At 41.1% G+C, this 15,411-nt stretch overlaps 1 protein-coding gene across 6 annotated transcripts; it reads left to right on the forward strand.

The window, feature by feature from the left end:
* The first annotated feature begins 643 nt into the window (after positions 1 to 643).
* Positions 644 to 7,811, forward strand: mats (MOB kinase activator-like 1). 6 transcript variants are annotated; one of them, XM_031970831.2, is made up of 5 exons: positions 644 to 959; positions 3,561 to 3,727; positions 3,798 to 4,025; positions 4,105 to 4,268; positions 4,370 to 7,811. In XM_031970831.2, the coding sequence occupies exons 1-5, from the start codon at positions 946 to 948 to the stop codon at positions 4,448 to 4,450; spliced, it is 654 nt and encodes a 217-aa protein (XP_031826691.1). In that variant the 5' UTR covers positions 644 to 945; the 3' UTR covers positions 4,451 to 7,811. The 6 variants fall into 6 exon arrangements, with proteins under 6 accessions (XP_031826691.1, XP_031826690.1, XP_031826693.1 ...); XM_031970830.2 differs by lacking the exon at positions 644 to 959 and adding an exon at positions 1,525 to 1,921; XM_031970833.2 differs by lacking the exon at positions 644 to 959 and adding an exon at positions 1,944 to 2,562.
* Positions 7,812 to 15,411: the final 7,600 nt, after the last annotated feature.

The following is a 15,411-nucleotide window of genomic DNA, read 5'->3' on the forward strand; positions in this document are numbered from 1 at the left end:
CATCAAATTACCCCAAAACTCGCATATTTTGCATACAGTCTAATTTTCAATCTCCTGCTAAAAAATCCGTTACAAATTTAATTTTGAAAATACAACCATGTACCATACACAGAGGTCGCTGTAACGGTCACTTACATGCAATGTGTCGGTAATGTCGGTTTCCATTTGAGAACCATAAACTCGGATTTTCTTTCCAAAATAAAGTTTTCAGATTTCTTTCATCACCATTTCCATATTCCTCGATTTACTTAATTGGCATTTTCTTACATCACATTATATTATCTATTTACAATGTTCACCAAATTCCAATATTAAAATATGTCATCAACTTCTATGAGAACTTGTGTCTAAACGAACATTTATAAAAAGAATATCACAGATACCAACAGAACAATTTAAAATCTAGTTAAACGATGTCTAATAACAAACAGAAATTCACCGTATCAACAAATACAAACCGTCATTACCGACACATTGTCTACTCTAATTCCATCAATAAAGTAGTCAGCGGTCCAAAAAATCCCATCAAGCGTTACGTCTATATTCAGTCTACGGTGAAAGCGTAGGCGGCTTCTGCCACTATAGAAGGGAAACTCGCCGGCAAATGGCGTCCGGCACGTTCGCCGAACCGCCGCGCCAGCGCCATGACGAAACCGTTCCGTGACGGTGCCGTAATAGGTATCTGCAATCACGTCAGGGGTCGTGACAGGATTCAAAGCGATCGTCTACCGTACGGCAGTGCGGACGATTGAAGTCGAGGGATCACGGAGAAGATAGTTGACAAAACGTCTATCGTAGAATCGTGAGATAGTGTATGGTGGATCCCAAAGGGCACCGTCTACGCTCGAACCTGATAGTGTCGCGCGACTCGGAGGGAATCGACCACACGTGCGGCCGCCTAACTGTGAATCGAATATCAGCGACAGGTCATCGCACGGCCGCACAATGAGCTTCCTATTGTAAGTTGTTTTTTTTTCCTTCCTCCTCCTTTCTTGTTTCCAGTGAAAATCGACTTTTCCCCTTTCGCGGGCCAGTGGTCCCGTGTCGACGGCGGAACCCACAGGACAAAACAAGAACGCCGTTCGCGAGTCACGGGCCCGACGGCCCGTTAATATCGTTCGCGGGCGACGAATGACAGCGTAGAAGAGAATTGGCAATTCGTCCCGCGGACCGGGTCACAAATATTGACAGAAACCGCCTCCGCCAGTTTCTGTTCGCCTAAGCTCAGACTAATTTCGGTTCTCGACCAGTTCCCCTCGAATTCGAGCACATCGCGATCGACCAATCGGCGGATACCTAAAAATAGCGCGATACCATAATTTCTTTGAAAAATATATATCGTTTCTCTCCTTTTTTCCCTCTTCCTTTCTACGATTTCTTTTCCTTCTCCCTCCCTCTCTCTCTTTCTCACTCTCCCTCCCTCTCTCTCTTTCTCACTCTCCCTCTCTCTCTCTCTCTCCCTCTTTCCTTCTCTCTCCCCCTTCTCTTTTCTCTCCCTCTCTTTCTCCTCTTTTCTCTCTCTCTCTGTCTCTCTTTCTCTCTTTCTCTCTCCGCTTTCACCCGTGCCCCGTTCCACGCGCACCGTATTCGTCATACGTCAAATTTATCGCGTAGACACTCGTTATCTTAGGAAGTGGTTTTTTTTTCATCGCGGCTTGCTCGGTATCGGGGCGGAGGGTTTTAAGAGCGATTCAAATCGATCGATTCTGTCACGTCCGCCCCGATCGGCCGTGCTGGCCGACACGGGCTTTGGTAAACAGTAAACAGTTCTTGGTTTAGTTTCCTGCCCGTTACATTTTGCACCCGTTACATTTGTACCTGACAAATTTTTAATAACGTCAAAAATGAAATGGAGCGTCGAATGAATTTTTACTGGAGTTCATGTTTTAATTCACTGGATGTCTAGGTCTTATACGTTAATGTATGTTTTGATAATGCAAGAATTAGCTGTGCTTGTGTGGCGAGCGAATGTTTGAATGAGTACGAGATGCGCGCCGAACGAGTGGGAACGAATGGGATAGAGCGACAGGCGAAAGATGCGAAAGATTGGCGTACGAAGAACGAAAGAATGTGAGTGTGTTGCTAAATACGAGTGCCAGGAGAGGACGAGAGTCAGTTGTTAGTTGACCGGCGAAAAACAACAGAATAACGCGCGGTGAAGAGATTGCGACAATTGTCAGAAGCGGGATCGCCGCGTTGTTGTACCGTTCGTGTAAAATCGTTAAAGGGTGCGTTTAAAGGTGTCAAGCCTTTCGGTCGGCGTACAAACAGGCGTAGTACTGTATTGTGCGAAATTGTTAGAAATAACAGGCCAAACGGGCGTAGTACTCGGAGTTTCTTTAACAATGGCCGACGAAGGACGAGAACGCGAGGAGCGACGTTTTCGCGATGTGTCGAGTGTGTTACCTGTGTTTGACCCTGCTTCGAACGATCAAACATTACGCCTTGTCGAAACTAACCGGCGTCGCAAGAAAATGGCGAGACAGTTTACCACGTGTTGCGCGCTCATGGTTGCAATGGAAGGACTTGTTAATCGAAAACTTTCCATCAGACGAAAGCATGGTGAGTCAAAAATTATAAGAGACGTCCGAATCGAGATATTGTAGAATACTGCTATGAGAAGTTGACTAGATGTAATAAGGCGGGAATGGGAGACCGCGAAGCTATAGGGTGGATTGTGGATGAATTGAATAACTTTTAGGGCCACTAAGCCGTTATAGACGACCGAGCGAACTCCTAACAGATTTGCGGCATTCGAATTTGAATTTGAAGGAGATACCAGCTGTCACAGATACGTGACATATAAACAGGTCGACCCAGCCAAATTCACGGATAACTTGTCACGCATGTAAACAGGCGGGACATACCGCGCGTACCTGTCAAGGGCAAGACCGTTGACAACGTGTTTCAAGTGTGGCCAGAGCGAACATGTATCGCGAATATCGAGTAGATGATTTAGTTCTTGTAAAAAGCGAAATACCTGCGACTGGCGAAAGTCGGAAATTGTCACCAAAATGTCGAGGACCATATGAGAGAAGGTACTCGGAAATGATCGTTATGTTGTACGCGACATTGAGGGCAAAAACAAAGCGCTAGAGTTTACTAAGGAGTAGTAGCAGTAGACTGATTAAAATTTGTAGCTAGAGCAGTGTTTGAGAATAATTAGATATAGGAAATATAGGCAGAATGTAGTCCCCGAGGATGTCGAATAAGCAGGATGGCCGAATTGTAGTGAATGCTTGAATGAGTGAGAACGAATGGGATAGAGCAACAGGCGAAAGATGCGAAAGATTGGTGTATGAAGAATGAAAGAATGTGAGTTTGATAATGTAAGAATAATCATGTTTTGATAATGTAAGAATTAGCTATGCTTGATTTGGTTTGTTCTGTAAATTGAACATTTGGAGCAGGATTCTGGTTCTAAGAATATTTTTTGGAACCATTTCTGTATAATCTTTTTGTCCACGATATGTAATAGTTGGAATAACAATTAGAATAAGTTTGTGTAACTTCTATAAGATTAGAAATTGTTAAAGGAATATTTTCATGGATTTTTTAAGTGGAAGCAGATCTTCGAAAACCTTCAAGCCAAAGAAAAATATTCCTGAGGGGACTCATCAATATGACTTGATGAAACATGCTGCTGCCACTCTAGGATCTGGCAATCTAAGGCTTGCAGTTATGCTTCCAGAGGGTGAAGATTTGAATGAATGGGTCGCTGTAAATAGTACGTGAAGATTTATATAAGCTGATATCTATTTTATGCAGTAGTTAATACGATCCTATCACTGTTCCAGCTGTTGATTTTTTTAATCAAATCAACATGTTATATGGCACTATCACAGAATTTTGCACAGAAGAAAGTTGTCCCATCATGTCTGCAGGACCGAAATACGAGTACCATTGGGCTGATGGGCACACTGTCAAGAAGCCGATCAAGTGTTCTGCACCAAAGTATATTGACTACTTAATGACTTGGGTGCAGGATCAGTTAGACGACGAAACATTATTCCCTTCAAAAATTGGTAATCAATATTTATTTTACTAGATGAAACTATTTCTATTCCACGCGACACAACACTCACAAGAGTTATGATTTTACAGGTGTTCCCTTCCCAAAAAATTTCTTGTCCATCGCGAAGACAATATTAAAACGACTGTTCAGAGTGTACGCCCACATTTATCATCAGCACTTCAGCGAAGTGGTACAACTAGGAGAGGAGGCACATTTAAATACGTCTTTCAAACACTTCATCTTTTTCGTTCAGGTATTTAGAAAGGAATTACAACGAATTCGTATCTCTCAAATATATCTTTCCGGATCTCCATGAAACTCTTGTAATTTACGTTTCACCTGTCTGTCCCGTAGGAATTCAATTTGATCGAGAGAAGGGAATTAGCGCCGTTACAAGAATTAATAGAGAAATTAACGGCGAAGGACGCCCGATGAATGATCTCGTCTCGTCATCCGAGAAATAACTCCTCCAAAGAATCTCACCCGTGCTATCTTGTAACGAAAGTGTAACCGCGCATGTTATTTAACTAACTTAATCATTGCTAACGTGACCATCGCCTCTGGCCGGGGACCACTGGCCGCATAACATTCTATTCATTTGTACGAGAAGTGACTGATCATAAATTTTTCTAACGGATCGCGGACATTCGACCAGACGTATGATACTCGACGAGAGCGTCTCGGCCAACCATGGAACCGAGATCGGTAATACCAGAACGATCGGGAGGGGGGTGAGGATTAGTAATATAGACTTTTGTAAAATAGTTGTACACGCGACACGCATCGTAGCGTTCGTTTTCTTTTACGTTTCGAGAAAGATGAAGGAGAACAAAAAAAGAAAAAAAGGAACGGTTGTTTTCCAATTAGCGGAGGTTTCCTCGTGAATTGTAATTTATTACGCGTAACAAGTTTTTGTACTTGGAGTTTACATTTGAACGGCGTTAAAGTCGGAACGTGCATCATTTCTTCCATGATCCTTGCCGTCGGTGTCCATTGTCTGGCTACCTGTAGGCGGCAAGAATCAATGGAGCTAACGTGTACAGCGTGAATCATACGCGAAGAGATTAATTCATATCGTCTATGGAACAGATATATATATATACGTGTGTGTGTGTGTATATATATATATCGTAAAATGTTCGTACAACGATGATACTCGGTCTTGCGTTTCTATTTTCATCGATATAGCATTTCTGACCTATCATGTTGCGTCATTTTATTAGCTCCTTTAAAAGTGTCGTCGCTTTTAAACGATAAACTCGACAAACACACGTACCCACACGCATATACGCATACGCGGGCTATACATGCTCGCGTTCACACGGTGTTTATCATGGAAAAAGAAAATGTAACGCTCTCGATCATGTTTCCTTTTCTTTTTCAAATCGTACAGTCTGTTCGAGAACTGTTGCGCCTTCGGTGTCGAACGAGCACGAGCGACACGGTATAAATGTTTATATCACGATACTGCACATTGTTGGTATATAAAGTTATTAAGTTAATATAATTCTATTATATTACAATTATCATGATAATGTAAATTAGGTTTTAGGCGACTACCGTGTTAAGCGCTTAATAGAAATTATTTAATAGAGTTAGGGATTTTACGCGCACCTATATTTTATCCTTTATACGAGTGAGTTTTTGAGTCTGTTCTATTTTAGAAGATGCATATTATATTTAAGCCGTTTGCGTATCGTACAACTGGGAAAAAGGATCGGGGGGGAAAAAATTCGAGGGAAGTTGAAAAATTCGTTTCACGATGATGATGATGATGTATTCTATTCATCGTCGCGTTAACGCGCTCGTGTCAAAATTCTTCGTTTGTTATATAAATTGTATATATATATAAAAATTCGACGCACATCGACCGAACGGTGTTTCCCATTTCGGATGAGGAGGGCTTTTCGTTTCGAACGACCTTCAGTTTCGCGGTTTTAGAGTTAATTCGGTGGATACAGGGTATCCCAGGATGGAACGCAAAGGGCAATTTCGCATACACACGATATGGAACACAGTTGGCGCGTGTATTTATGAAATATTACGCGTACCCGCGAGTTACGTCGCCGTTCACCCTTCGCAGTACAGTCGCCGAGCACTTTTAACTTATTGCAATTCGATTAACTACAACAACCGAGGAGAAATACTTCAACATGCCATTAGGTCCACCGGAAAATTCTATTCGTTTCTAGATCCAAATACATTTTCAATACATTTGTTAACTCTGAAGACAGTGCCATTAGTGACATCAAGCGTACATCTGAAAACTGTAAACGATTGATTTCACTATTCAAACGCAAGATCAGTCTTCACATTCGAAACCGATACTTATAATACAACTTATAGGTTTCAACCTCTTGCCCTATGTTCTCAACTAATCGATCCAACTGTTATTAATAATTCATTGGAAATAAGAGAACACGTGCTCTAAGATACAATGATCGACAATAGAAATAATATATTCAATCTATAGAATATTTCCAAACTCGAGATTGCCAGAACTTTCCAGTAGACCTAACATACAATCACATTTTAACACTTAGCCAACCGATCTCCCACTGTTCACTTATCAACGTATCTTCCATTGTTTATCTTTTGTTCATCAAGTCACGAAGTGGGATTATCTGCAATCCATCAAATACGGTTCTTTTACAAAACACAGTTTAACCGAATGAATTGAACGAGTTCAAAGATAATGGAGGTTGTGATTTTAGTTCTTTTTAGGCGGTCGCCTAAGTGTTAATGGATCCGATGACTGCACTGCGAACGGTCGACAGCAGAACTTGATAGACACATCGGATAGGATATAATTCGTTTCTAGCGCGTTCAGCTACGTATGTTCGTTTTCTTGCTTATAGATGAAATGTTAATATATATAGATATATTATACAAGAGATGCTTACTGTTCCCACGCGCGGCGAACTGCACCGTTGCAAATCAAGTATTAAATGGACGCGTTGTGTATCCGCTTGCAACGATAGGTAACGCTATTTAGTGGTTTTTTCGTTCGCGCTCTGTCAATTTCTACTGTTCTCTCTCTTCTCTCTCTCTCTCTTCTCTCTCTTTCTCTTTCTAACTCTGTCTGTCTCTCTGCGCCCTTTGCTGTGATGAAACAGAATTATGCATTTCTCGCGGAACGCGCTACACTTACATGGAGGAAGCGGCGATGTTTATCTTTTCCTTTGTCGCGTAAGCTGTCTCAATGTCGATGCGAATGAATGGCGTTTGTTTGGGGGAGATTGTCAGCTTCGCGTCGGGCAGGAAGTCATCGCGTATGATCGCCGGTGAAATCGGTTCGCTTCCGTTCACTGTCCCGAGGGAGATTCTCGAGATCATTTTAATCGACGACCTTCAACCCCTTGCCGGCAGGATTTCAACTCTTTCAAATACTCGACACTTTCCGACGAGACGTAGACATTGCTTGAAACTAATTTAACGATTCATAGATAAATTAACGCTTGAATTCGAATTGAATATTCTTCTGTTATCGACTGTCAGATTTTAGCGGAGCGAATCAGCGTTTCTGTAATAGGCCACCGACTCGAGAGACCAACAGGCAAGGGGTTCACTTTGTACTTCGAGCGGAACGGATTCGGTGAACTTGTAAACTCGTCGGAAGTCTGCCGGAATGTTGAATAGTCTGGACTGGAGGTTTTATTGAAATGTTTCATGCGAACGATGGTGATGATACATTGTGATAAATAGATTTGCGGATACTTGTGCGAGCGAAAGTCTTCGCAGACTAATCTGGAGAGATGAGGATGATAGTTCGAAATCGAATATTATGAAAAATCGAGTGCAGTCTCTTATTTACCACCGTTTCAAACGCATACCCAGAATCCGCAGTTGCAATTATAACACACATTAACCCGAGTTCACATCGCAAACACCCAGTACACCCGATTTCCCTTGAAAATCTGTCGACCTGTAAATGTTCCTGACGTCTGAACGAAAGTTTTCAACGCTGGAACTACCGATCACTTTAACCGTTACCAATCTCTGCATGGAAACCATTAGTGGCGTTTATTAACACATTGCTAAGTAGTTCTAGTGTCAGTGAACACTGGGTTTTCAAATGAATTCTTTCGTTATCAGTTGTTCACGTATGTACCTAGAACTGCTCTCTCTTTCCCCATCAATTATTCATGTCGAAGTACTTGCATCGATCACGGTTGAGAAAGAAATAGGGCAGCGGGTTAACGCGGGAACACCGAAGTGGGAGTGGTCAGGCGTCATGGCGGGGAGTTGCAACCTTGAACAGCCATTTATACGGTCCAGACTATAGCGTCTAAAGACGTCACGTATTCTACGTCTCAACGCATTGCGTACCGGCTAATTTTCAAACTGAATTGTGCGGATGGCAATTTTCACTGAGGTCAACTTACATCACTATACATAGAAAAACTCGGATATACTGTTGTGTAATATATTTTAAATAGATAATCGATTCGAATTAAATTTCATATTTTTTCAATACCGCGGAAATTAGCGAAGTTCCATAGCTAAGCGTCTTTATATAAAAACGAGATTTCTCGTTACCGGTACGCAATGTGTTAAGTATACTCTAAACGATGCTACCAATCACAACGCAGTTCAATCGAATGATGATTTGATTTTTCCCATTTCGTGTATTCTGCATGAAATACGGCGTTCGATCTGTTAACAATTCATTCCAGTACCATCTGCGTTTGTTGTGGGAAAATAAGTGATACTACACGAAATGCTAGAGAATGATCGTCGGTGAACGTGTCATTAAATGTCTCTGTCTCGACGAGTTCACCGCATTTTCGCTCGAAGCTGCGAAAGGAAAGGAAATTTCGCGTGAACGAGCGGAGCAAATGATATATTTTTAAGCGATGGACGGACGGACAGGTGTTGTTCTCTCTTTCTTTTGTTTAATTTTCGTTTAACGCACCGAACGAACGCGAACGTCACGCGGCGGCGACCACCGTAATGTAATTCATGTGATACTTTTTTCATGTCAATCGCGCGAGGATCAAACGAGAAACTTCACGTGGTCCAGGACTAATAATAAATGTATTTTATTATACACAGAACGTAAAACGGAGTAGCTTTGATAATATCGATATTTAAACGGATGGAACGAGGGAGGAGCGCGGCGACGCTCGTCCGTCGCAATGGCGCCTCGGAGTTCCGAGCGGCTCCGACATTTATAATTGAGAAATAAACGATACTGTTACAATTTATCAACCCTTCGCACTCGATGGTACTTCTCATTGTAAATGTGAAAGATTTATTTTATTTTCTTGATGAATTTTTCGTCGGTTTCCTAATTGATAGAATTTTGTTTCAATTGGAGGATGGATATTTTATTTCAGTGTTTCACGGGCTGATAATGTACGCAAGATTTAACATTGAATTTGAACTTTTATAATCTTACTCTGATCGAATGGAGACTTCGTCTCTCGAGTTGCATCTCGAGTGCAAAGGGTTAAGTCTCTTTACACTTTCGTAGGAATGTTAACATTTGTTCTGTATTCGATTCGATGTTGATTTAGAAGATTAGATTAACATTCACTTTGCATTCGATTTGATGTTGATTTAGAAAATTAGATTAATATTCATTTTGCATTCTATTCGCTGTTGATTTAGAAAATTGAATTAACATTCGTTTTGTATTCTATTCGTTGTTGATTTAGAAAATTAGATTAACATTCATTTTGCATTTGATTCACTGTTGATTTAGAAGATTGGATTAATATTCATTTTGTATTCGATTCGATGTTAATTTAGAAAATTAGATTATACTCTGGGAAATCGCGATTTTCAACGTTGCGCGATCGTTTCGACGGACGAGCGGCAATGCGAGGTGATTGGTGGTGAAAAGGAATTTGTGGAGGCGGAAGGAACCGGACGAAATCGGAGGAATCGTGTTTTGCAGTGGCGCGCTGAATATGAAACGTATAAGCAAGTTGTAACAATAATAATGGCTCGTAATGACGGTAATTGTAATCTTGTATCCAGTACTTAAGGATGAACACGGGATCCGCACCTTGCGAAAGGATTTTTTTCAGGGCGCGATCTTGCTTCCGGAAGCGACCTCGTTGTACAGTGGGGCGTGCGTGTGTGCGTTGTTTAACGCTACAACTACCGAGAGCTGTTCAAATAATTTGTTTCTTAGTCAGATTTGTTTAACTTCTAACTGACTTATCCAGAATTCTTTCAGAAAACTGGAAGAGTACATTTGCTGAATATTGAAGCACTCATTATTAGACCTGTACGAAATTTATATTGGAAGTCGATTCCATAGAAAAGATTGTCTTCGAAGACTTGGTGAGTCTTGAGTATTGAATGATTCGGTAGAATTAGAATGTATTAAAAGTCTTGGAAGTCCTGAAGATCTTGAAGGTCTTGACAGTTATGAGAGTTCTGAAAGTCTTGAATGTTTTGAAGACATTGAATGTTTTGAAAGTTCTGAAAGTCTTGAGAGTCTTGAAAGACTTGAAATGTTGAGAGTCTGCAAAGTCTTGAAAGACTTGAAATGTTGAGAGTCTTGAAAGTCATCAAAGAATTGAAATGTTGATAGTCTTGAAAGTCTTTCAAGACTTGAAATGTTGAGAGTCTGCTAATTTCACACGCGCGCACACTGTACACTACCGCTCGAAACAAAAAAAAAAGTAAAAAAAAAATGTATTTTGATCACTTGCTGGATGAACGATGAACCGTTTGGCGAACTGACTTTTTTTTTAGCGAACTAAATACGAATGGATGCTTGAGCTGTTGCGCGCGACCGGTCGTGAAAGGCTGCGAACTCGAACACCGTCGAGTTTCGAATATCACAACGGGAAAACGAGAATTCTCAACATTCTGCACCAATCCATCCGTTTGTTGGTTGAAATTAGAGCAACTCTGAAAGGATCATTCGCGTTTCTTTACATTCGCCTCGAAGAAAATCGAAAAACAGATTTTTCTACATAAAATTGTCCACAAAACAGATGCAACAGAACGACGAAAATTTGTCATTGTAATATCACAGCAACAAATTCACTTAACCCTTTGCACTCGAGAGTATTTTTCTCAATATTCATTACTTTCTGATGAAATGTCAATGATATTTTCTGCAATTAACATAAAGAAATACCTTGCATGAATTAAGTGACAGAACTATTTTATTTCGATGTTCCATGTGTTCTTACGTTATATGAAATTTAATATTGAATTTGCAATTTTACAATTTTCTTGGGTCAAACCAAATGGCGACTGGAAGGCGTCTCTCGAGTGCAAAGGGTTAATTTGAGTTGAACAACGAATGCTCCTATTTCCCATGATATTCGTTAGAGATTTAAGCTTGTTTTAAACTTAAATTTTAAAATTATCTTTCCAATTACTCGAACTTGTCAGAACTGAACTAATCAACTGAACGAGACTTTTGACCGCATACACACGAAGAAACGAACTTGTCGAATTAATGTCCACGTTCGAAGCTCAGGCGTACGCAGACTTTCACGGCTGGCTGCGCTCGAAGAAGTAAACCCATGTATAATTGAAGAGAAGTGATAAAACAACAATGATAAACGAGTCACCTGCTTTGTTCTTTACTCTCTTTTCACGATTCTCCGCTTCAAGCGAGAATATCTCTACGCATTAATCGATTAACATGCTTCATGTTGAATATTAAATTTCATTTAACTTAATTATCCGTGAAACGTTAAAACAGAATAGTTCTATCCCTTAATTTCTATATTGTTTATAATAATATTACTCATAAAACGTATCATCGATATTTCATTGGAGAATGAAGAATATGTCTAGCGAAATAATTTTCGAACGCAAAGGGTTAAATAACAACAATTTGAAATAATCGTCGCGACTGTCACGAGTGAACGCGACGCAAGACGAGGGACCAAGTTTTCCACGTTGCGTGCAGGATTTTCGGGTTGTAACATACACAGGCTAGTAGTTTCCTTTTTCTTCCACGGCCGGTGATTAGCCATCTTTGCGAAATCGCGGCGCGCAATTCCCGACGTCGCGGAGCGCACGAACCAGAAAATTTCGTGCCGGGTGAAGAGCCTGATTGTGGAAGCTACTGAAATGTAAATTGCAACGCGCAACAGGTGAGTGGCAGTCGCGTGATTAGCTGGCTCGATCTTGAACGCGATTCAAGGTTTCGTAAGACGTTTCGGTCGTTGAGTCATTAGCCATTTTTACCTCTGAGTTAGATGGCCTAAAGTTTGAACAAAAATTATGTACAAATATTAATGAATGAATTAGTAATTTATCAGTTATTCAGAGTTATTGAATTTCCTTCGATTTTGTGAATTCGTGCGACGGCCATATTGAAGATCTGATTTATGATTTAGAAATGTTCAATACTTTTATCGTTAGCTTGTCTTATTGTTCCTAGAGATCCACTTAATCATTTAACAAATAACAGTTGTGAAATTCACTATTTTACCATTTTGTCAAATTGCGTTTCACGAAGTTAAATTCCAGTGATAGAATATTCACGCGTCAGAAAAGCTACATTGGGAAACAATGTGCAAATGAGGAACAAAGACACTGCAGGAATGCTTAGTCTAACACTCGTCGAGTCTAACACCGCGTCGAGATACCGCGGACATGTTTTGCTTCGTCCGCAAGCGCCATTTACAAGCGAACATAATTCATTCCGAAAACAAACAAACCGCGCGAGTGAAAACATTATTTCTCCATCCCGGCGCATTGTTGCCGCAACAACAATGCCATAAAATTTGACGTTTAAAGGAAAAATGGTAATCCGTTAATGATGAAACCTGTTCCCAAAAAATGAAAATATTACCGAAACGCCTGGAATGTTACTCCTCGAACGGTAACAGATTTATTCATGTTATTCGAGTCGAACGGAACGCCTCGTTTGTCATCTGAATCTTCGTATCTTCGAAAGACATATTTCACGAAGTACATTGAATTTTGCACCCAAGTATAATTTACTTCGATAAATATATTTCTCTTCGTTATGTATCAATGGTATCTACCATATAACGGTTCTCCCAAAAAACTGATCTCTCACCAATTTACCCTATCGTCAAATTATCACGAAAAGTTATCGAGAAACCTAAAATCGCAACAGAAAATCTATTTCTTCATGAGTATTCTCGTCGGAAACATCTAATCGATTGAGATGTTAACCCTTTGACGCGGAAAAATGAAACGAATCAATCTTCTATCTGCCCGCAACGGCACAATTAACCCTTTGCACTCGAGAGGTGACTCTGAGTCATTCGATTTGACACTGGAAAATTATGAATATTTAGTATTTTAAATGAAACTTTCTATTGCAATGTGAAGTATCGAGATAAAATAGCTTTGTTGCTTAGTTTATCTATGAATTATCGTTGAATTAGTTTCAAACAATATGACCTGTATCTCGTCAGGAAATGTGGAATATTTCCATCGAGAAACTTTCGAGTGCAAAGGGTTAATATGCATTATTAAGCTGTTGTATAAAACAAACAATGACACCTATAGTTTCCATTTGCAGTTAAAGGGTCAAAAGTAACGAAAACATCCGCAGTAATCCCGTATTTCGTAACGACACCGAGAAATCCGGCGCGCGGTGGAACGGCCCGGGCGTCGCAAAATGGCGGCGGTCGGAGCGTGGCCGGGCAATAACTGTTTTTTCCGTGTCCAGTGACCGTTGGCGCCGCTGAAACCGTGCATTTCGGTGGACAACGAAGTCGATCGGCATCGCTCGACCGTGTTTCCTTTTTCTTCCCGTCTTTTCCCCTGATTTATTCGACGCCCGGCGTTCCGCAGGAGCGTTCTATCGCAACACCGTTACGCCTCGGCCGCGCGATGCAACGCTCGCTCGTTGCATCAGTACGCCGCCGGTGTAAACAGTTGCGAAATCCGCCGGCCCGAAAAACGAAACAAAACGACGATGTGAAAGACCGAGGGACCGCTCGATTATTTTCGGATTTTGCGGCCTTTCGCGCCGTTCGAACATTCTTTCTCGCGGATGAACGAGTTCCCTCGGACCTGTCGTCGGCTTTCTCGAGAGTTGTATCAACCCTTTGCACTCGAAAGATTTTCATTAGAAATACGAAGTTAATTTATAGATTAACGGAATGAACTTAATAGAATCTTGGGAAGCATAGACTTTGAGAAGTTCAACTCGAGAAAGAGGAATAATCGTGGTAAGACTCGAGCAACTGCGATAGAGACGCCATTTTGAACACCTAGCCGTTTGAAGGTTACGAATTCGTTATTTATGTCCGAGACAACACTAAAATATGCAAAGAACACGCTCGTTTGTTTAAATTCCCGATAATACAAGACACAACAAGGCATTGTAAGAATTTCCATATTCAAAACAAGAAATCGACCAATTTTCTGAGCCTCCCGAGCCACTCCGTATTTCACGACGTACAAATTAGCGGTCGAAACCGAAAATCCTTTCTTCCACTTCGCAATCTGCGACCGAGAACGGTGCGGTCCGAGGCAAATGAATTTTTTTCGCTGGCAGAAAACTTCGAAGGCTCGTTTTACAAAGAGACCTTTCGTGTTCCTCGCGTTTCTGTAATCTCGGTCAGCTTTTTCTTCGTCGCAAGAAGAAATTTATGGGACGAGCCGTGAAATTGATCATCGAATGCAAACGAAGCAGCAAAGATGAACCTGGCCGGCTAGAATCTAGATTCGAGACTCGAGGGACGATTATACGGGGTGTCCGGGGTATATTTAGCAGCCGGAGACGAGTTTCACGGCCAAGTTGAAGGCACGGCCACGGGTCATCGTATTTGCCTGACCTTGCTCCACACAGATTGCCGATGGACTACTTGTTTTTCCCATTAAGTCGCGTTAACCCGCAAAGGTTAACGTATCGAGTGTAACGTTAAAACGATTACGTGTCCCGCGCTTTGACCTTGATCGACTTTGACTCACGAATAACAAAAATGCGTCAGACCGGCCGCCGAAATTCGAATTAGTCGTCGCGTCGCCGTCGACGCTGGCGATCGCTAACATCTTACTCAAACAGAATCGTTTCTTCGGAGGGACCGTAGATTCACCGTAGAATTTTGGAATGTTTACACCTATGATGCCCAACACAATTTTCACGGGAACCATTCCAGGAATCCTCCGATGGAAGAAAGACGCTAGACATTTTTATTCTAAAAATATTGTAGATTCTGATCGTTGGATCTTGAACTTGATTCGCTTTATTGATAATGTAGTATAATTAAATCAAAATAAGACGACAATGTTCTAATTTTGAAGTACCACTTTGTGGGCTAGCGAAGATGTCGCCATTTTGAAGCACTCTACCGTTTATGTCGAAAATCGAGTAACAAATTCACTTGAAATTGTATTTCCGTCGTTGAAACCTATTGCATTCATTTATCTAGGATTAACTTATTATATTCGTTTGTCTAAATTTACTCGTTAACCCTTGCGGCCGA

The sequence above is a fragment of the Nomia melanderi genome, chromosome 5 (assembly GCF_051020985.1).
Source record: "Nomia melanderi isolate GNS246 chromosome 5, iyNomMela1, whole genome shotgun sequence".
NCBI lineage: Eukaryota > Metazoa > Arthropoda > Insecta > Hymenoptera > Halictidae > Nomia > Nomia melanderi.

Excerpts from the sequence above, each read along its gene's own strand:
- mats (XM_031970828.2), top strand. The coding sequence starts at position 2,929 with ATGTATCGCGAATATCGAGTAGATGATTTAGTTCTTGTAAAAAGCGAA. Across the intron at positions 3,728-3,797 it reads TGAATGGGTCGCTGTAAATA|CTGTTGATTTTTTTAATCAA; the intron begins GTACGTGAAGAT and ends TCACTGTTCCAG. Across the intron at positions 4,026-4,104 it reads ATTATTCCCTTCAAAAATTG|GTGTTCCCTTCCCAAAAAAT; the intron begins GTAATCAATATT and ends ATGATTTTACAG.